At 43.9% G+C, this 22,377-nt stretch overlaps 1 protein-coding gene across 6 annotated transcripts in view; it reads right to left on the reverse strand.

Moving 5' to 3' along the window:
- ACSL6 (acyl-CoA synthetase long chain family member 6) overlaps positions 1 to 19,493 on the reverse strand; it is a 111,342-nt gene extending 91,849 nt beyond the window's left edge. The window contains exons 1-5 of one of the 6 annotated variants that reach the window (XM_073355626.2): positions 19,403 to 19,489; positions 18,345 to 18,471; positions 18,068 to 18,181; positions 13,458 to 13,587; positions 11,265 to 11,387 (exon numbers count right to left, since the gene is read on the reverse strand). In XM_073355626.2, coding sequence (XP_073211727.2) covers positions 11,265 to 11,289 — 25 coding nt within the window. In that variant the 5' untranslated portion in view covers positions 11,290 to 11,387; positions 13,458 to 13,587; positions 18,068 to 18,181; positions 18,345 to 18,471; positions 19,403 to 19,489. Of the gene's footprint in view, positions 1 to 11,264; positions 11,388 to 13,457; positions 13,620 to 18,067; positions 18,182 to 18,344; positions 18,472 to 19,402 lie in introns of all 6 variants that reach the window. The other 5 variants (XM_073355625.2, XM_073355630.2, XM_073355629.2 and 2 more) reach the window with 5 other exon arrangements.
- Positions 19,494 to 22,377: the final 2,884 nt, after the last annotated feature.

Raw genomic sequence — 22,377 nt, forward strand, 5'->3', positions numbered from 1 at the left:
TTCAGTGTGCACTGGATTGGGTCCTTGGTGTCTTTTCATTCTTCCCCTATTTTACAATCCCATATTAATCTAAACATCAGGATTAGCACTTTTAGGTTGTCTACAGCCAAACTCTACAATACAACTGCATTTGCTCGAATCCCTCTGACAGAGACAAACACCTACAAGGTCTCTATCAAGCATTCTTACAACTACAATACCCACCTGCTGAAGTGAAGAAACAGATTGACAGAGCCGGAAGAGTACCCAGAAGTCACCTACTACAGGACAGGCCCAACAAAGAAAATAACAGAACGCCACTAGCCGTCACCTTCAGCCCCCAACTAAAACCTCTCCAGCGCATCATCAAAGATCTACAACCTATCCTGAAAGACGATCCCTCACTCTCACAGATCTTGGGAGACAGAGCAGTCCTCGCTTACAGACAGGCCCCCAACCTGAAGCAAATACTCACAGCAACCACACACCACACAACAAAAACACTAACCCAGGAACCTAAGCCCGATGCCAACTCTGTCCACATATCTATTCAAATGACACCATCATAGGACCTAATCACATCAGCCACACCATCAGGGGCTTATTCACCTGCACATCCACCAATGTGATATGTGCCAGCAATGCCCCTCTGCCATGTACATTGGCCAAACCAGACAGTCTCTATGCAAAAGAATAAATGGACACAAATCTGACATCGGGAATCATAACATTCAAAAACCAGTAGGAGAACACTTCAACCGCTCTGGTCACTCAGTAACAGACTTGAAGGTGGCAAGTTTGCAACAGAAAAGCTTCAAAAACAGACTCCAGTGAGAAACTGCTGAACTGGAATTAATTTGCAAACTAGATACCATTAACTTGGGATTGAATAGAGACTGGGAGTGGCTGGGTCATTACGCAAACTGAATCTATTTCCCCATGTTAAGTATCCTTACACCTTTTCGTCAACTGTCTGAAATGGGCCATCTTGATTATCACTACAAAATTTTTTTTCTCCTGTTGATAACAGCTCATCTTAATTAATTAGCCTCTTAGAGTTGGTTTGGCAACTTCCACCTTTTCATGTTCTCTGTATGTATAGCTATCTTCTTACTATATGTTCCATTCAATGCATCTGATGAAGTGGGCTGTAGCCCAGGAAAACTTATGCTCAAATAAATTTGTTAGTCTCTAAGGTGCCACAAGTACTCCTGTTCTTTTTGAGGATACAGACTAACACAGCGGCTACTCTGAAACTTAATAAATGGATACTAATGAGAGACCTGCAGATTATCATTCCCCCCCCCCCCGATTTCCTTATTCTACAAATACATGAGAGAATGAGACACTAAAACTGCAAGGATGTTCTCTCAGGCCAGTAGATGATGACCACCTAATAACACCACCTAACTCGTATAGCACCTTTTATCAACAGATCTTCAAAATGCTTTACAAAGGAGGTAAGGTGAATGAGGTAATAGCTTTTATTGGACCAACTTCTTTCACCAGAAGAAGTTGGTCCAATAAAAGATATTACCTTCCCCAATTGTCTCTCTCATGTTTTAATTGATATTTCAAAATAATCAGGAAAACTTTTCTATTCATATTAAGTTTGGTAAATTCTCCCCATGACCTATATGTGAGCAGATACACACGTACACTTTTAGTTTCTACAAAACTTCATTTTGCAGCTTATATATTTCTTCCATTATTTCTTTCTTCAGAAGAGTCCCTATAACTAGGCTACATCTTTTCCTGTTGCAAAAGGCAGCCTCTAAAATCTACTCTCTAGATGTTTTTTATGGTCTCTAAAGTGTTCTGTTTGCTCAGATTTCTTCTTGGCAAAGTAAAGTTTTCAAAGTGTTAAAAGTACAGAGCTAAGTGCTCAGACAGTTTATTCTTCAGTCTCAATGGTTGAGAACTTTGCCTTTTCAATCGTGTTTGAGCAAATAAAGTGAATAGAGAATATGCAAATAGCCTTTCCTAAATGAAACACAAGACTGAATTGTTGTTGGCAGCTCACAGTATCACACCACCCTCACCAGCCTGTCAACTGAAAGGATTTTTTTTTTTTTAAACATCATCATCATGATTCAGATAACTGGCTGTAAAGTCCAGTCAGAATAAGGCTGTTTTTCTCAATACACAACAAAAAATCCTTTCAGGCAAAATAAAATGACAGCTCAAGCGTTACACTGAAGTGCAGTTACACTGAAGTGCAAGACTATTCCAGGTCATTCCCAATCTGCTGTCTTGTCAGAGCAAACTAGGAAGGCCAATTACAAAACTCCAACCATTTACTAAAGGGACAAAATGTGCCAAGTAGCTGACAAGCTGCATTGCTGCTGTCTTCTAACAGAAAAGGAAAGCCAGTTCATACTGAAAGCCCTTATGGAAAAGTCAGGGATAAAACCAACAGGTAAAAATTAAATAGGATTCATGGATATTACTCTAAAACTCCCCCAATAATATAATAGAGAATGAGATCATTTGGACAGAATTTGTGAGCCATTCTACAGAATTCAACAGACACAATCCAAACTGTACAATTCTAAAGGTTGGTCTAAATATTCTATAAAGTGTTGATAATTCCAAGTTTCAGAGTAACAGCCGTGTTAGTCTGTATTCGCAAAAAGAAAAGGAGGACTTGTGGCACCTTAGAGACTAACCAATTTATTTGAGCATAAGCTTTCGTGAGCTACAGCTCACTTCATCGGATGCAAGTGAGCTGTAGCTCACGAAAGCTTATGCTCAAATAAATTGGCAAGTGAGCTGTAGCTCACGAAAGCTTATGCTCAAATAAATTGGTTAGTCTCTAAGGTGCCACAAGTCCTCCTTTTCTTTTTGCGAATACAGACTAACACGGCTGTTACTCTGAAACCAGTCCTAACTTAGAAAGTCTGCCCTCTAGCCGCAAAATAAATTATTTTAATTCTGAGTTTCTTGCTCAATACATTGTATATAGCATCAGACACAAGTATTGAAAGTAACTGGAAGATATTAAAAATCTAGAACAAGGAGGCAGTCTGGGTACTGGCTTGTCTATTTAATTATTGGATTACAGCTGGATTTTGCTATTTTTGGGGTTAGCCTAATTTATGGGTATTTTCTTCTGCATAATTTTGTAGGGGATTTTAAGTAATTGCTGGCAGCATAGAACAAATGGCTTTTTGTTTCAGAAGTCAAAATAAACATGGCTCTAATCGTGCCCACGTGGAGTCATTTGCAAGACTAGGCCTAAAGAAACAAGTAAACAGTGACCAAAATAATAATAAATGAATAGCAATATATTTAGCCAGAACTGGAGGAAGAAATAAAATGAATATTTAGTGTAATTGTAAATTCTCAAAGTAAACCCAAATGGCAACCAGTCCATCATTCAGAAAACAACTCAAGTGTCAAGAATCTCAGATGGCACCAGTAAAAATCTAAATGAAATAACACAGTAGACTAAAAATATTACTCCAAAGGGGACACTCTTTTACTATTCTAACTCACACCATTGCCTTGAGACATTTGCAATAGTTTGGTACTGTGGGGTAGAGTGCACTGAGTGGACAGCTGCCATACCCAGTCCTACTCTGGAAATCTTGCCTTTGATCAGAAAGTCTTTTCAGCATTTCTAGTGTGTATGTGAGCTGAGTGGTTATTTCTTGAGGGAAAAGGCCATTAGCATTGCCAGAGACTCCCCAAGGGATTCTTACCAGCCAGCACACAGTAGAGCAGCCCTGAGGCTGCTATAAGTTGCAATGAGGACCTGTGTGGTCCTCATTTGCCTCCGGGATTGGTGTGGGAGGGAAAGGCAGTGTATCACCACCTTGATCTCTCTTCCTTGGTCAGTTGCTAGGGCCCTACCATATTCACAGTCCATTTTGGTCAATTTCACAATCGTAGGATTTAAAAAATCATAAACTTCATGATTTCAGCTATTTAAATCTGAAATGTCATGGGGTTTGTAGGGGTCCTGACCCAAAAAGGAGTTGTGTGTGCATGTGGGGGGGGGGAGATCGAGTTACTACTGCTGCTGCTGGCGGCGGCACTGCCTTTGGAGCTGGGCAGCTGGAGAGCGGCAGCAGTTGGCCAGGAGCCCAGCTCTGAAGGCAGCAACACAGACGTAAGGGTGGCATGGTATGGTTTTGTCACCCTTCCTTCTGTGCTGCTGGTGGGGCACTGCCTTCAGAGCTGGGCACCTGGCCCAGCCACTGCTCTCCGGCTGCCAGCTCTGAAGACAGTTCAGAAGTAAGGGTGGCCATTGGCACCAACTCCGTGGCTGCTCCAGGACTGAAGTAAAAAAAATGTGGGTGCTTATCACCCACCAGCAGCCACCCTTGCAATGCCTCTCCCACCCCCCAGCACCTCCTGCCCACTGGTGGGCCCCATCGATCAGCACCTCCCCCTCCCTGCCAGCACTTACCGCCTGCCGCGGATCAGCTGTTTCGCGGCATCAGGAGGCGCTGGGGGGGAGGAGGAGGGGCGAGGGTGCAGCACACTTGGGGAGAAGGTGGAACTGGGTGGGAAAGAGGCAGGGTGGGGGCAGGAAGAGGCAGGGAAGAGGTGGGGCGGATACAGGACGGGGATCTGAAGAAGCAGGGCGGGGTGGGGCATTGGGGGGAAGGGGTGGAGTGGGGGCAGAGCCAGTGGGGAGTACTCCCCAGCAGATTAGAAACTCGGCACCTATGAGGGTGGCGACATCCTTTAAATAATATTGTGATTCCTCCTGCAACTCTCTTTTGGAACAGGACCCCCAGTTTGAGAAATACTCGTCTCCCCCATGAATTATGCATAGTATAAGGTAAAAACATACAAAAGACCAGATTTCACAGGGGGGAAGACCAGATTTCACGGTCCGTGACATGTTTTTCATGGCTGTGAATTTGGTAGGGCCCTATCAATTGTCTAGCACAGCTTACCTGGACCCAACGATCTGTCCCATAAAGTGAAGACAGTCTGATGATTGCTGATGGACTAGCAACCCTAAAGACTGAACTCCATGATTTATGAAAGCACAGTCCCGTGCACAATAGTGTCCAGACAATGTAGCACAAACCCGTTCTGAAAAGATCATTCATATGGCTGAGAAGGTTGTTCAGACTCCAGAACCATGTCAGTTCTTGGTCTCTCTGCTCAAACTACCACCAAGAGCACCAAAGGCAGTTGTGATAGTGGTTGTCATGGGTGCCTCACCACTAGGAACTGGACTAAAATTGTCACCTCATTTCACATTGGCCACTGTATATAGCTCTCAAATGGGAACCCAAAAGTCAAGGGTTCTGTCTGCAATTGTCAGTCCTCTGAGCCTCTCAGTTCCTCACAGAACTGTTGCTTTTTTTTCCTCTGCTTCTTCCACAAATGACTTGAGTCCATTGTTCCTCAGAGGAACTAATCAGTAGACTTAAGAGACCAGGAAAAATCACTGAGTAAAATTTTGTTCCCAGTGAAGTTAATGGGCAAAACTCCCATGGACTTCTGAGGACCAGAATTTCACCCAGTTACTTCATCGTATTACCACATTACTTTTGAAATATAATATTTTTGGACATGGATTCTGTGTCACAATTCACACATGACATTTCTGAAATATTATGTCTATCCCACCAGAACCAGATAGGCGACCAAATGGAAATCCTGAGAACCTCAATTTTCCTTGCAATGCAATCAGTCACATCCAGTTCTAGAACCTTAAAATCACCTCTCCCTGACCGGGGATTTCCCTTGCCGTGTGGTGAATCCCTTTGAATACCAATTCTTTCAGAAATGATACTTCCATCTTGTAGGAGAGGAGGAATTTTTAAGTTGATATGCAAAGGAAAATTGGGCTTATTTCCTCTTTCCTTCTTTTTGATTAAACAACAACAATTAATAATATGAAAGATTTAAAAATATCTTGCTTGTTTTTTTCTACTGTAGACATTTCAGGACTATCTGGCCACATTTTTAAAGGTATTTAATAGGGCGGTCGATTAATCGCAGTTAACTCATGCGATTAACTCAAAAAAAAATCAATCAATTAAAAAAAATTAATCACAATAGCAGGTTTAATCGCATTGTTAAACAACAGACTACCAATTGTAATGTATTAAATATTTTGCATGTTTTTCTACATTTTCAAATATATTGATTTCAGTTACAACACAGAATACAAAGTGTGCAGTGCTCACTTTATATTATTTTATTACAAATATTTGCACTGTAAAAATGATAAACAAAATAAACAGTATTTTTCAATTTACCTCATATAAGTACCATAATGCAATCTCTTCATCGTTAAAGCACAACTTACAAATTTCAATTTTTTTTGTTACATAACTGCACTCAAAAACAAAACAATGTAAAATTTAGAGCCTACAAGTCCACTCAGTCCTCCTTCTTGTTCAGCCAATTGCTAAGAGAAACAAGTTTGTTTACATTTACAGGAGTTAATGCTATCCCCTTCTTATTTATAATGTCACCTGAAAGTGAGAACAGGCATTCGCATATCACTTTTGTAGCCAGCATTGCAAGGTATTTATGTGACAGATATGCTAAACATTTATATACCGCTTCATGCTTTGGCCACCATTCCAGAGGACATGCTTCCATGCTGATGATGCACGCTAAAAAAATAATGTGTTAATTCAATTTGTGACTAAACTCCTTGGGGAAGAATTGTATGTCCCCTGTTCTGTGTTTTACTCACATTCTGCCATACATTTCATGTTATAGCCGTCTCGGATGGTGACCCAGCACATGTTGTTCATTATAAGAACATTGTCACTGCAGATTTGACAAAAGGCAAAGAAGGTACTAATGTGAGATTTCTAAAGATAGCACAGCACTCGACCCAAGATTTAAAAATCTGAAGTGCCTTCCAAAATCTGAGAGGGACAGGGTGAGGAGCATGCTTTCAGAAGTCTTAAAAGAGCAACACCCCAATGTGGTAATTACAGAATCTGAACCACTAAAAATGAAAATCAACCTTCTGCTGGTGGCATCTGAAAATTAATGAATTCATGAAAATTAACATGCGCCGGTCAGCACTGCTTTGGATCGTTATCAAGCATCATCATCAGCATGGACGCATGTCCTCTGGAATGGTGGTTGAAGCATGAAGGGACATATGAATCTTTAGCGCATCTGGCATGTAAATATCTTGCACTGCTGACTACAACAGTGGCATGCAAATGCCTGTTCTCACTTTCAGGTGACATTGTAAACAAGAAGTGGGCAGCATTATCTCCTGCAAATGAAAACAAACCTGTTTGTCTGAGCGACTGGCTGAACAAGAAGTAGGACTGAGTGGACTTGTTGGATCATATTAAAGAAGTTCTGTATTAAAATCACAAATGAGTTTGATTCCCCATAGTTTAAATTCCAGGGTATTCCTAATTAAGAGGGAGCTCTCTTGGTTTTTGGACTCAAAGTGATACTTTGTAACAACAGAAACAGCACACAGAGACTCCCCACCCTTTTGTTGTATTTATCTCGCTTTGTTAACAATTGTGATTAAAATAGAGATAGAGGATGTATGTGGAGCCCAGTTCTTAGTGATTTCAGCGGGTGGTGGAGAACCTCCCTACTGCTGCTTCCTCCTTTACAGTGTCTTTCACCAGCACACTGTCCCCTCACGGGACCGAAGACTCAACTCCCTAGACCAATCTATTGGTGCATTCAGCCCTAGTAGTCACTAAGAAGAGACAAGGACTCTTAACTGAATCTAATCAGCTCTATCTTTACACTCTGGAGGGGAAGGTTCAAATAGCACCTCGGAACCTTAAAACAGAGCCCTCTCCTATCCCACCCCCTCTGACCTTCACTTAGATTTACTTTACTACCCCTCAGTTAGGTGACCCTTCAGTTAGGGCCTAGGAAGTACAGTTTAGTCATGCAGTAAGGGTAACTACATTTCCTTACCCCGGCATCCACGACTTAAGAGAATTTTAGCCTAAAACAACCAAACTTGATCACCTTGCTAAAGCAGATATGCCAATTGATCACTGTAGGCAGATTAGGTGTGTTTATGCAAATACTGTCTGCTAATGCAGTCTTTTCCCGCAGGTCAATAGACGACTGGAGAGAATTCATTCAGATCAATGGCTTACATACAGAGACGGTTAAATAAACTAGAGCAAGTGAGGCATACAGTGATATTAACCCTTTTTTCTGTCTTTTCAAATTTTCCATGAAGAACCATCTAATTAACCCAAAGGCAATCCTTACTCCAAGTTACCCAATAATTTCTATACATATCGGACTATAGATGGTCCATGAGCAACCTAGGTTTATTACATTTTTATTCATTAGGAGTCAATTTTTCTAAAGCGCTTAAGTGCTTTAGGAGGCTAATCCAGGAATAACTAGAACCGATAGCAAGAAGCTCAATCCACACAAATCAAAATTCAAAATTAGACACATTTTTTTTTTAACAGTGATGGTGATTCGGCATTGGAACAAACTACCAAGTATTGGGTTCTCTTTCTCTTGGTATCTTCAGATCTAGACTGGAAGCCTTTCTGGAGGGTATGATTTCATCAAACATATGTTATTGGCAGGGCCGCCCGGGGAGGGGGGCAAGCGGGGCAATTTGCCCCACACCCCCGGTCCTGCTGGGCCCCCACAAGCATTTTCAGGGGTCCCCATGGGAGTCTTCAGTAGCACTTCGGTGGCGGGGGCTCCTTCAGTGCCACCGAACACACCCGGAGTGAAGGACTCGCCACCGCTTCTTCTGCTCTTGGTCTTCGGCGGCAATTCGGTGGTGGGGGTCCTTCCACTCCATGTCTTCTGCGAAGTGCCCCGAAGACCTGGAGTGGAAGGACCCCCACCGCCGAAGACTCCAGGCCCCCTGAATCCTCTGGGAGGCCCTGGTTATTGGACTTAATCCAGGGGTGACTGGGTGAAATTTAATTGCCTGTGAGACACAGAAGATCAGACTAGATGACCTATTGTCCCTTGTGGCCTTAAAAACTATGACCCATTTGATCTCCACACATCACCTGTAACAGAGAAAATATCTAAGAGAATATTTATGTGTGTTTTAAGTTTCCCAACTAAATGAGGTTTTTCTGATGACTTGTTTGATGTAGCCATTTCTCGTAAAGATGTTGTAAATTGCTTGCTCACACATCAACGTCTGAAATGTGGTTTTACTGTGAATGATGACTATATAAAAAATGGAACAACTTTACCCAAGACCTCTGCCCCTATCCGGTATCCATTCTACAGATATCTTTGCTACCTGAAGTAATACAAGTGCAATTGTCATCAATAGTGGGTTTATAGTGGTGCCATGGCACCGGGCCCACACTCAAAAGGGGCACCAGCCAAGCCCACTCCACTTGTGCTACACTGCTTCTTCTGCTCTTGGTCTTCAGCGGCGGTAGTCCTCCCACTCCATGTCTTCGGCGAAGTGCCCTGAAGACCTGGAGTGGAAGGACCCCCACCACCGAAGACCCCAGACCCCCTGAATCCTCTGGGAGGCCCTGGTTATTGGACTTAATCCAGGGGTGACTGGGTGAAATTTAATTGCCTGTGAGACACAGAAGATCAGACTAGATGACCTATTGTCCCTTGTGGCCTTAAAAACTATGACCCCATTTGACCTCCACACATCACCTGTAACAGAGAAAATATCTAAGAGAATGTTTATGTGTGTTTTAAGTTTCCCAACTAAATGAGGTTTTTCTGATGAATTGTTTGATGTAGCCATTTCTCGTGAAAATGTTGTAAATTGCTTGCTCACACATCAACGTCTGAAATGTGGTTTTACTGTGAATGATGACTATATAAAAAATGGAGCAACTTTACCCAAGACCTCTGCCCCTATCCGGTATCCATTCTACAGATATCTTTGCTACCTGAAGTAATACAAGTGCAATTGTCATCAGTAGCGGGTTTATAGTGGCGCCATGGCACCGGGCCCACACTCAAAAAGGGCCCCAGCCAAGCCTGCTCCACTTGCACTGCACCCTGAGTCACTGGCTCCTCTCCATCCCCTCTTCGCCCCCACCACTCACTCCTCTCTACAGGGCTTCTCTTTGCCCCCTGGATCCACTCACCAGCTCCTGCTCGCTCCTCTTGACTGGTGGCCAGCCACCTGCCTGTCAGTGCCAGGGCGCAGAGGAGCTGTGCTGGATGGAATGTATATTCCTGTTATTGTGTTTTTCTGTAACTTAAGGTTTTTGCCTAGAAGGATTCTCTATGTTTTGAATCTGATTACCCTGTAAGGTATTTACCATCCTGATTTTACAGAGGTGATTCTTTTACCTTTTCTTTAATTAAAATTCTTCTTTTGGGTACCTGATTGATTTTTCATTGTTCCTAAGATCCAAGGGTTTGGGTGTGTGTTCACCTGTACAAATTGGTGAGGATTCTTATCAAGCCTTCCCCAGGAAAGTGGGTGTAGGGCTTGGTGAGATATTTTGGGGGAAGACGTCTCCAAGTGGGCTCTTTCCCTGTTCTTTGTTTAAATGCCTGATGGTGGCAGCATACAGTTCAAGGACAAGGCAAAGTTTGCATTTTGGTGAAGTTTGTAACCTAAGCTGGTAAGAATAAACTTAGGGGATCCTTCAGGCAGGTTCCCACGTCTGTACCCTAGAGTTCAGAGTGGGGAAGGAACCTTGAAATGGTGGCAGAGCGGTGTGATCATTTTGAACCGGAGATCATTTCGAATCAGAGATTATTTTGAACCAGAAGCACAGAAGGATTTTAAAAGGTTTTGTAAAAGGTGATTGCAGCTGTAGATTCTGTCTCTCTGCCTGGGGGACAGAGGAGCAGGCATAAAAAAAGGATTTTTCTGTAGGCTGAGAACAGCTATCAGAGAAAAAGGTATCAGGTTACAGCACAGCAAAATTTTACAAGCCAGTTTTTTTTGTTTGTTTTGTTTTCTTTCTAACTCTCGGGTGTAAAGTTAGTTAAAAACAGAGAGGTTAGGATGACAGACTGCACTGTTCAACAGAAGCTGGAATTAGTCAGATTTGAAGCTGAGGAAAAACAAAAGGTACATGAAAGATGGGTAGAACTCAGACAGATGGAAATGGAGGCAAAAGAAAAAGAAATGGCAGCCAAAGAAAAGGAAAGGGAGGCTGCGCACAGGAGAGGAATGGAAGCAAAAGAAAAAGAAATGGAGGCTGCCCACAGGAGAGAAATGGAGGCAAAGGAAAAAGAGAAGAAGCATGCACTGGAGATGGAGAAGGCAAAGGCTCAGCAGAATATACCAAATAACCCTAACAATCCTTCCCCAACAATCCACAAATGGGAGCAACTATGTCCACAGTATGATGAATCCATTGATATTGCTGATATTTTCTCACCTTTGAGAGACTGTGCACACTCCATCAAATTCCTGAAGATCACAAGATGACCACGTTGGTCGCAAAATTGACTGGAAGAGCTCTGGACATATTCAATAAGATGCCTATTGAGGAGGCTTCTGACTATAATAAATTCAAGGATTTGGTTTTAAAACAATTTCAAGTTACACCTGAAACTTACAGAGTAAAATTTAGAGCCCTTAAGAGAGGACCTGGACTAAGCAATGTGGCTTATGTAAACCAGATGACAGATCTGTTTGATAAATGGCTCAACGGACGGGCTGTAACTAACTTTGGAGGAATGTGGGATTTGATGATACAGGAGCAATTCCTGAATATGTCCAAGGAGGATATAAAACAGTGTGAGAGGGTGGGGGCAGTGCTGGGCAGTGGGGGAATTTTGTATGTTTGGGGATACTAGGCAGTGAGGGGGTCTGCTGGGGGGGCGCTGGGCCAGTGGGGGGGTCTGTGTGGAGTGCTGTGTAGCTGTGGTGGTGGGGCTGTGGGGAAGGGCACTGGGTAGTGGGTAGTAGTGGAGATCTGTGTGTGTTGGGGTGCTAGGGAGTGGATTGTTTTGTGTGGGGTGTTGGGCAGTTGTGGGGGTATGAGAGGCGCACTGGTCAGGGTGGTGGTGTGCAGGGCACTGTGCATTTGTGGTGAGAGGTCTGGAGGGGCGCTGGGCATAGCAGGTGTCAGGGGCACTGGCATAGGAAGTCAGGGGGTGTTGGACGGGGAGGCTGTGTGGCGTGGCATGGGCCCACCCCTGAGGGGAAGGGGCATGCTGGCAGCACAGAGCCAGGTGGGCCAGTGCGTGTCTGGCAATTGCCGGTTTGTAAACATTGCCCTTGCACTAGGCTGGGTGAAGTGGAGCTGCACCCGCCGTACCATGCCCTATTGCCTCTGGCCGGCCCCTCACTCCGGGGACTGTCCTCCCCCACACCATGCTCCAAAGCCTCATGGGGGCCCACAAATATGTTTGGTGTTGGGCCCACAAAAGGTTAATCCGGTCCTGATTGTCATTACTGTTTGTCCTGCAGTGCCAAGAGAGGACTTGTGGCATAAGCCCCGCACCTGATAGGAGAGAATATTGGAGTACAGGCAAATAGCATTAAGGGTTTTGTTTTGTATTCCTCTAAATCATAATCTTAAGTTTTTTTAAACATTCGCCCCTCCCCCCCAAAGAAGGAGAGAACAGCAAAAAGAACAAAGAGAACAAAAAAAGTAAAGGAGTGGGACGGAGTTAATCAAAGGTTTCTAAAAAGTTACACCAAATCTTTTCAAATTTGTTTGAGGTCCCTCTTCTGGGAAATGTTACTTGTTCTCTGAGTACATTTTCAAAACCTGAAGAAGAGCTCTGAGTTAGCTCGAAAACTTGTCTCTCTCACTCACAGAAGTTGGTCCCACAAACATATTACCTCACCCACCCTGTCTCACCTGTTCTCTAGGTCAGCCAAGCTGAGCCCAGCTTCTATCTCCTATTCCATCTAAGCAATATGAGTTGTTTGGCTACAAGCTCTGCTCTAGAGGACCAAGCTTTCCGTGAGTTGGAGAGTTTCCCAAATGATGGGATAGATCCCAAAACACAGTTCTGGGAAGTAATTTTTAAGGAAGTATCCATTATCATTTTAATCCTGCTGCCTACTTCAAGCCAAAAGGATTGTATCTTTGGACAGTCCCAAAACAGGTGAGCCAGTGTGGCTCCATATTTCCAGCAGCAGTCTGTTTTGTAGGATGATAGGGAGCCAAGAGCCTGGAAGTCCAGGAAGCCCTGATTCCCGAGCTCACGGCTCCTCAGTGGCCCAGGCTTACAGACTCCAGCTCCTCAGCATCCCACCACGCAGGCTTGCCTGGAGCCAGGGAAAGCATGGTGTCCCAAAACAAGGCTCCGTTCCCTTTCATGGAGAATTTTGAAATGGGGGGGGAGGAGGGAGACGGGGTGGGGGCTGTTTATGCTGAATCAGAACACCACCAAGTTGTGAAATATCAGAATCCTCTGCCAGACAGAATTACCATTCTCCACCTGGCTCCAGAAACTGCAGGAAGTTTCATGCAGGGTGGATGGGATGGGAGAAGTTTGCTAAGAGTAGAGCAAGTTATTAGTTCAGTGTGCGGGAGATGGCTCGCGTGAGGCTTGTTCCAAAGTGAAGAGTGCCAGCAAAAAAGGTGGTATCACAGTTATGGGGCAAACTGTACCTCTTTTCCAGTGCTGGTGTCTCTGAAAGCATCCACCTCATGTTCGGGTTTCTTGTTCTTCCTTGTCTTGGGGTGGAATCTCACGCATGAGCAATTCTTCCCCTCTTACAACAGGGGCAGATACACTACCCTGTGTGCAGAAATCACCAGTCACCCTGCAGGCTGTTGAGGATCCAAGGGGTAGGTTCACAAATTTAACTGCCACTTCAATAGGCTATATCTTTGATTTAGACACCACTGGTATTCACAAAACCCCTGCTCAGCTGCTACCGAATGCTGTCGGTGCCTAACCTCACTTGGCACCTAAGTTTTTGCAGTGAGAGTTCCCTATGTGCCTAAGTTTTAGCCTCTGCACTGCCTCACTTGAGCTCTCTGGATGCCTAAGCCACAGTGTGATTCACAAACTGGGGGAAGATAGGTGTTCCTTTGCCTAACTCACCAGCAGGGCCTGATCCATTAGGGAAGCTCGGAGTATGCCTATCTCCACACAAAATACCCATACAGGGGAGGGCGATGATCTCCCTTGCAACTTTTAGCCCAAAGGTTAGAGTACTCACCTGGGATGTGGGGGATCCCCAGTTCAAATGCCTGCTCTGCCTGAGAGGGAGAAAAGATTTGAACAGGGCTAAGGGATATTCTGATGCGGGTCTCCCTCAATCTCGCCTGTTGAAGGTGTTCTCCATTAGCTCTGTGGTTTGGACACTCACCTGTGAAATGGCAGAGATCTGTTCATATCCCCTATCATCCAGCAGAGGGGGGAACTTGAATGGAGGGTCTCCCACAAGCCAGGTGAGTACCCTAGCAATGGGGCTAAAAGTCATAAGGGAGGTCCTGCCCCCACCCCATTGGATTGTCGCAAGAAATGCCTTAGATGCCTAACTCCAGGAGAGGATTACACAGCTGCGAATTCCAAACAGAGGGCAGGCACCACCCTCCAAACTCCAGTCAAACTCCCTCACAGAGGCGCTGGGGCGGGACTTAGGACACTACCCTCTTCTGGGCAGCTACCACTGGCTATTTTAGGTGGGGAGCTGACTTTTGTGAATCCCATTCTTCAGGCCTATCTCCCCTCAACTTCCCCTAGCTCAGGCTTTCTGAATCCCAGTGATATGCTAGGTGCCTAGAGTTAGGTATTGTAATGCTGACGATGGCAATGCCCAAGTCCCTTTGTGAATCTAACCCCAGGAGACTGAGGGCCCAAGCTCCACAGCAGCCAACTAGGCAGACTGTTGAGGAACCATCCCCACTTCAAATGACAAGAGTTTTCTCTAAAAAGCAGCATAAGTTAAAAAAATTGTCGACAGAAGTGATCATTCAAGGTATCATTTCATCACTTAGTCTGAACAACGTCAGGTGGCCACCAAGCTTCAATCCCGAAGGTATATCAGAAAATATTTCTTAATCAGGGGACTATGGTTTAAGGAGTCATTATGGCTCAACCCCACAAGCTACTCTATTCTGGTAAGCAGGGAGATTTCTAGACTGTGCTATGGCGCTTAATTGCAGCATTAACCTTCTGACTCCTTTGCAGATAAGAACTGAAAAATATTTTAGGACATCTTGTGGCTGGCCTTGGGAGAGAGGGACAAGCCACAGGAAGAATTCCCTCTATCTTGTGCCCCTGCATATGGGCTAGCCATAATCCCAGTCCTTGTGCTCAGTGACTCTCAAGGAGCAGAGAATATAACACTACAATGCTAAATTCTTCAAAGGGGGTAGGGACATCGACTTATCCCCATTCTGCAATGGCTCGCAAAGCTGGGCCAGTATGGAGGGAGTACATGTGCTTCCATTTTTTAGCGGAAGTTGTGGGCCAATTATGGTGAATGATTGACCATCACCCCCAAGGTATTCTGGCAGGGTAGACCCTCCCCCATCAACCAAAACACTTGTCCATGCTCTGGCTATTCTCACTGATTTATTTTCTTCCTACCTGGTCTCCTCAAATCTCACAGTACTATTCAAAACACAAATGATAAAATTAGCATCTTGACCATGTCAATTCTTTATCCTTGCTTTCAAGGCCCTACATAACCCACCTGGGCCTACAAAACCAATCTTAATTCTTATGGGCCCCTTGGTCCCCTTCTCTCTATCCTTGATGCCAGGCTTGCAATTCCTTTGGTTTCCTTCTCCCACTCTCATCTTTGTGACTTCTAGGCTGTCCACTGGCATGGAATTACCCAGTGCCACCACATGCCCCTGGACACTAACCCACATTAAACAAAGGCTTTCACGACCCAAATATGACTTATGATTTTGATGTTACGGAAGAGTCAGCATTTCCTCAGAATGTCTGGATTTATACATCTGTCTTTCTGACAGTGAACTCCTCCGAGTCAGGTACTGCCCTTAATTTTTGTCTTGTACAGCACTGAACACTTTCTTGCTGCCTAACTGTAAATGACATCAGCAAAAGGGGCTGAAAAAAGCACAATATAGGCCTTGTCATCTTTCTGCTCCCCCACACATACACCCAGTTACTATTATTCACTTAACTGTGATCGTCTTTTTTTATTAAATGCATTCTGACTTAATTTTTCTTTTCTTAAGGAAAAATACACTAGAACTCAGAGTTCTCCACCTTAAACGAGCCTTTTAAACACAAAAGCAAATCAGAGATGCTGCCCTGCCTATGGGAGAGGACTCTCAGGAGTCGATAGTTATGCCTGGGAGAAGCTCGGGAAGATCTTGTTGGCACTGGACAGGCATAGCAGTTTTTGTTAATCTCGTTGATAGAGAGCCCCCTGTATTAAGATCTTGTCACACAATTGACCAGCAGGGACACCTGCCCAGGTGTGGGGTCCAAACGGTCAGTTTATAGGGCAGGGTAAGGGCCCAGACCTGTACTCTGTGTGGCGAAATAGACAAGGGCTGGTTGGGAAAACATTGGTGACTACAAAAAGGTTTCTGGGTTTCCACCATTCTATGGTGGAATGGATGGATCGCCCCCGAGTGGGAACTAGCATGAAGTTTTAGCATCCAGCAAACGTCAGAATATGGTGAGCTTGAAAGAAACTGAATATAGCTATTATTGTGAACATATAAAATGGACTCCAATGAGGCTGTGAAGGACTACGCACATGAGTAAAGGCTTGCAAGATCAGGCCCTGAACTAGCCATTGTTCAACACATAAGCTTTGGATACCAGATCCCCATGTGGTCACAAGCAGCACAGGTGTTTCTTCCTGTTAGTTTGATTTTATGTGCACACCTCTTTCTTTGATGGGCTATTTTAGAAAGGTGTGTGAGACATCATACTTTAAGGGGGGAAGTTATAGCAGTACAGGCTAAAGGGAGGCTAAAGAAGGTAACTGAATGTCCTTAGCTGCTGAGTTATTAACTGAGACCATGTCTGAAACATGGAAACATCTGCAGGAATAACATGGATAAACAGAGACCACTTAAAGTGGGAGGGGGGCAGAGGGTTTTTCAGAATCATATACCTTGTGTACAACCATCAACAGAAGCCCCACTATAGCTGAATGTGGAAATAATATGTTGACAGGATAGCCCTAACCACTGTCCCTGTTATTAAAGTGAAAACCTCTTCAGATGAGCACGTATTTTATTTTGGAGTAATATGGGAAATTGTCAAGTATCTATTTACAATATTTCTCTTACAGTGGGAGTACTATGGCTAGAATAGCCATTAAGACAATGGAAAGCTTGTACTAATTATAGGGAACCATTTGTTATACATTGCTTTTTTTTTCTTGGATCACTTTCTCCAGTATTTTAAATAGCTTCAATTTTGCTTCATTCGTACAATTGTTCTTAGAAGTTTAACATTATAGATTAAAAAGCCTACGTAGCTCAGCAGATTAGTCCTAACCAATTGTGGTGACAATTCTTATCAGATTGGAAGTCTTAAGTGAAATAAATTCGAGCATTTGCTTTGGGCTGCAATGGATGGTAATAGGCAGCATTTTACGTAAATCAGCACAGCTGCTAATCCTTCCTTTTTCTGAAAGTGGTGTCTTAGAGGGTGGATCCACGCTAGAAAAATGAGTATATGAATTACAGAACAGCAAGCAATGATGCAGCTGCCCCAGTGCTAAGCCACTATGGTCGATGCAGTTCAGACATTTATACCTATTTTCCAACATACGTTTTCAACAAATGAGCTTACTAGTGATTACTATGAATCTCCACTTCTGCTTCTTCTCCATAGTGGTATCAGCGAAGTGGCAACAAAGCTGCCTCATCCTTTCAAAGGCAATGTATTCATTTGAGGTCAAAATGTTGGATAAAAGTCAACCTCCACATGGTAAAGTAAAATAGGATGTGGATTACAGGGCATAGTGAGTTCAGGCAGCAGACTTTTGCCTCTATGGACACAGGCTCAAATCGAACGGCTCACAAGTGAAATGCATTTGGACACGAGCCTCCACTGAGCAAAATAAATGCCCAAACCGGTGGAGTCCAACCCCCAGTTTCTGATTAGTACAGGAGATGATGCGGAGAACGGGGTAGAGATGCTTGCATAGCATGTGCTTTCACTGCACAGGCCAAATTCTGTTCTACGCCAGTGAATTCAGGAGTGTAACTCAGGGCAGTCTTTGGGCCTATGAAACAAGTGCAGCCCTAGCATGGCCTTATATATTTACCTGAAGTCACTGTGCCAAATTCTGCCTTCAGATACGCAAATGCAATTTCCACTGGGCCAAATTCAGCACTGGGCCAGTTTTTTCATTGACTTCAGTGGGAACAGATTAAAGGCCCTGGTATAAGCAGACAAAAGATCACCAATTTAAATGGAAGTAGCCAGCATATATATGAGAGCAAAATTTAGGCTAGTGATATTACGCACTCACTTGTTTCAGCATTAAAATATTCCCTTTCCTAAAATGAAACCACAGAAGCAGAGTAAATATGAGCACTAACCACGACTGCAAGCTATGCTGTTTCTGGTGCCTTTTGCTCGAACATCTAACCCAACGCTGCAGAGAGAGGCTACATTTTAAAACCATTCCCTTTTTGCATTTCTTCCTAATTGGATGACTGTATTTGTCTAGAGAAAAGTATATTATTAGTCAGAAAAATAAAGCACAAATATTAGAAGTTACCTTTCCTTAGAAACATCTTCTTTCCCTCCCCCTCCCACCCCTCACATTTGGAGTACTCAATATTGAATCTATGCAGCAGATTACAACCATTTAAAGCTGAGCCTTTAAGTACCAAAGAGAAGAACACCTATTACACGAATGCAGTAATTCTTCTGGCCTGATCTGACACTCTTTAAGTCATTGCTTGTTCAAACAAAGCAATATGGCATATATTCTCTCTACTCTCTAGATATATACCTATATAGATATGTACACACCCCCATTACTCATACACACATAATAAGGAGAAAAAAGCCCTATCTGAACAAAATTATATAGGATGGACCTAGCTGAATAAGTCAGCGAGATCAGAGGAGAGGAATTATGTAATCTTTTCAATTGAGCACACAGCTATAATTACTTTATCAAGCTGCATTAATATTTCACTGCAGTTTTCAGATTACATGTATGCAGCATTATATTAAGTATTCATCTATGGATTAAACCATCTCAGCTTTTAACTGCATGTTTCTCTCTGCCTCTTTTTTCTCTAAAGGTATCGGAAATAATCTTACTGTACTGCTGGGGGGGGGGGGGAAGGGTAGAGAGAAGATATGAACGTGCTGAGTAGCTGAAACAGAGTAAAGACAAATGCACAGAGGTTATTTCACAAAGGGCCTAATTTGTAAAGGTCCTGAGCTGTCATTTCTCTCTTGCTGGACCGAAACAGCATCCCCTCTGCTGATATAACATTCATGCAGCCTAATTCTGATTATAATAGAAAGGAGAGGATGAAAAATAATACAGAACAGGGGGGAGGGAATAGTAATAAATGCCAAGAAAGGGATTGAAAAGGCAACATCAAGGAGGAATGGCGAGAGCTAGAGCAGCACTTACCCATAAACAGCCAGATGGAGCCACCAGACACTAGGAAGAAGGTGAGCATGCCTGCTGGATCTGGCTGCAGCATGGGCAGCCTGAAGAGACTGAGTGTGTGTGGGGGGGGAGGGTTGGGGGGAAGGAGGGGGAGGACTGCAGCACATTCACTGCAGAGACTGAGACAGTGGCACCAGCAGGGACTCGACCACTCCGCTTGCTCCAAGGCACAGCATGCTTGTCAATTACTCCCACGGCATAGGACGATATTTTTAGCAATCCCCCTTCCTCTGGGACCTCTAGCTTCTTCTTAAAGGGGGCAGTATATCCCACTTGGGTAGGGCTCACTAATGTGCACATGAGCCATTTCCCCCTCCCCCCCCGGAAACCTAACAGCCCAGGCAGCAAGGGGGAGTGGGAGGGGAAAGAGGGGATGGGAAGGGGAAAAACTTTATTTGGTGGTTTAACCCGTGTCCAAAGAAATTGCCCAAATATTGTGCCCTGCAGCAGCAATGCACCAGAATGCTCCTAAAGGCCCCAATTGTCAGAGCTGCTGAGCAGTTAAACTCCACCTGAAGCCAATGGGAGCCGTAGGCACTCAGAGCCTCTGGAAATGTTCAGGTCTTCATATACGGCGAAGGACTATGCAAGAGAACAGAGAGCCAAGTTGGTCTTCATGGTGTGTGGTGCACATTTGGACAAAGCATATTGGGGGTGTAAGTTATTCCATCCTTTCCTGAACGTACTGGTCTCAGAAAATTAATCTCTCAGCTGCTGGGTATGAGAAGGGCTTTGCAGAAAGAGCAGAGGCACAGAGCATTCTAGGGCTGGCCAGTGGTGAAGTCACATGTGCTGTTCCTTTGCCAGTCAAAGTGTGGGAGTTGGTAGCTGTGACAATAAAATAAAATGTCTTGGTTAGACTGGGGGTTTCAACATTTGATGGAGATGCATTAGGGCAAACCTGCATAGCAGACAGGCTAAACTGCGATAAGCTGTGATTTGTACCAGTGCAGTTTATCCCTCCTGGAAACCAGGGTAAACTGCACTGGAGCACATCATGTCTTTTACAGCTTTGCCTGTCTACATTAGGGACCAGCACCAGTGCAGCTATGCCAGCTGTAACTGGTGCAGAATTCCCAATGTAGAGAAAGGCCCATGTTTTTCTTTACAGTAGAAGGAATGAGAGTGGTGGGAGCTTTCCAGCAAGAGAAACGGATTCTCCTTAGGTAATTCTTGCACTTCTAAAATTGTGATAGTGTAGCACTGTTATTGGGTTTTCAGAACTGAAGGATGGGGTGCTCAGATCAAGCTGGTTTGACCCATCAGCACAGTTACTCCACAGTGCTAGCATGCAAACTGCTCCCTGCTCTCCAGACTCAGTGCAGGGAGAGGGTACCCAGGCTGCTGGGGAAGCATCTCAGCCACTGGGAGATCTGGAGTAGAGCTGTGAGGGAACCGGATTTTTCATTTGGGGGGGGGGGGAGTTTCACAACTTTGAAATGCCTTTCATTCCAAAATGAAAAAATAATTTAGTAATTTCCTGTAAACATTTAAATTCTGTTAAAATCTTTGTTTGGGGTAGATTGAAACATTTTGTTTGATAAGATCAAAACATTTTGTTCCAATTTTGACTTATACATTTTTTTATATTTTATTCTCTAAAATTAAAAAATGAAACCGACATTCTGAATGGGAAAATCAAAACTCTTCTTCAATTTCTTGTTCTAACCAAATTTTTGTTGAATGTGATATATCCACGAAATGGCACCACCTCTCCCTAGTTATCTCTGTAAAGGCTTTATCACCTTGACCCAGGGGTTGGAAAATATTTTCTATGACAGGACATGGCTCAACACAAAGTGACTCAGCACTTCCCTACATTTCAAAGTCAATGCTGTCTCCCACTTTCACACCCATCGAGATCTCATCACCTCACCTTCCGTTTCATTACAAAAAGATTAAAATCCTTCACATCTCTGAGTCAGTCAGATCCATCACTCATCTCTGGAACAAATGCAACCTACCTGCTAGTATCAAATATAACTACCTGGAAAGCTACTATTTTCAAATTGTGCTCATCACCAGGATATCTAAACTGCTCCAACCTCCTATCAGTCTAAATGAGTGGACTCTGCACCTCCCCCCTTTAAACTACCCACTGAAATGAGTAACAGACCACATGATTTTCATGTTGTCTCCTGAAAAACTAACTTTCCACCCTGTTGACTGTAAAGAGAAAAAACCTCACCAGCTTGGTGTTCAGCCCCTCCCTCTGTCAGCTGGGTGTGCTGTCTCTGTGGGATTCTCCCCTCTCCGTCTCCCAAGGAGCTACTTTGCTAGCCTCTCCCTTGCATGCCACTACAAGACCAGGGGGAATCTAAGCGGGGAACTGCTAAACTGTGCACATGGGGGACAGGCATTGTCTTCCATATGCTACTCCTTCCCTCAAATTCTCCTCCAGTCTGATCAATAACCAAATGCCAATTAGGGCAGACTGTGTCTGCACCAATCTCCTCTTTCACCCAACTTTCTAGCGATCTCCACCTATCACTTTTCTGTGCAGTTGATGTAAACTCTAACCCCTAACTTCTAATACTAGGTGACATCTCATCAGTTGAGTCCTATAGGTGACTGGCAATATTACACTGCGTATTCCTTTAAACTACCAGCACTGCCAGACCAAACATGAGGCACAAAATACATTAAAATAGCCTTCCATGTTATCGCTTAGTCTCACCAAATAATCTCCTTGATGGGAGCTGGGTGCCTAGCTCCATTAGGTACTTTTGAAAAATCTACCCATTATTAAATTAACCTGAGTCCTACATGATATCCCATCTTTTGGGGGCGAACTGCTGAGTTCCCAAACTAAAAGTTCCCATCACTGCTTACTCTAGTTTGCAGTTAGCAGACTGCATAGCATAACTTAAATCACTCCCAACATTTTGAATCAGAAGTCCAGGGAAGTCATCCGATATGCAACATTTAAAACATGG

The sequence above is a fragment of the Lepidochelys kempii genome, chromosome 8 (assembly GCF_965140285.1).
Source record: "Lepidochelys kempii isolate rLepKem1 chromosome 8, rLepKem1.hap1, whole genome shotgun sequence".
In the NCBI taxonomy this organism is placed as follows: domain Eukaryota; kingdom Metazoa; phylum Chordata; order Testudines; family Cheloniidae; genus Lepidochelys; species Lepidochelys kempii.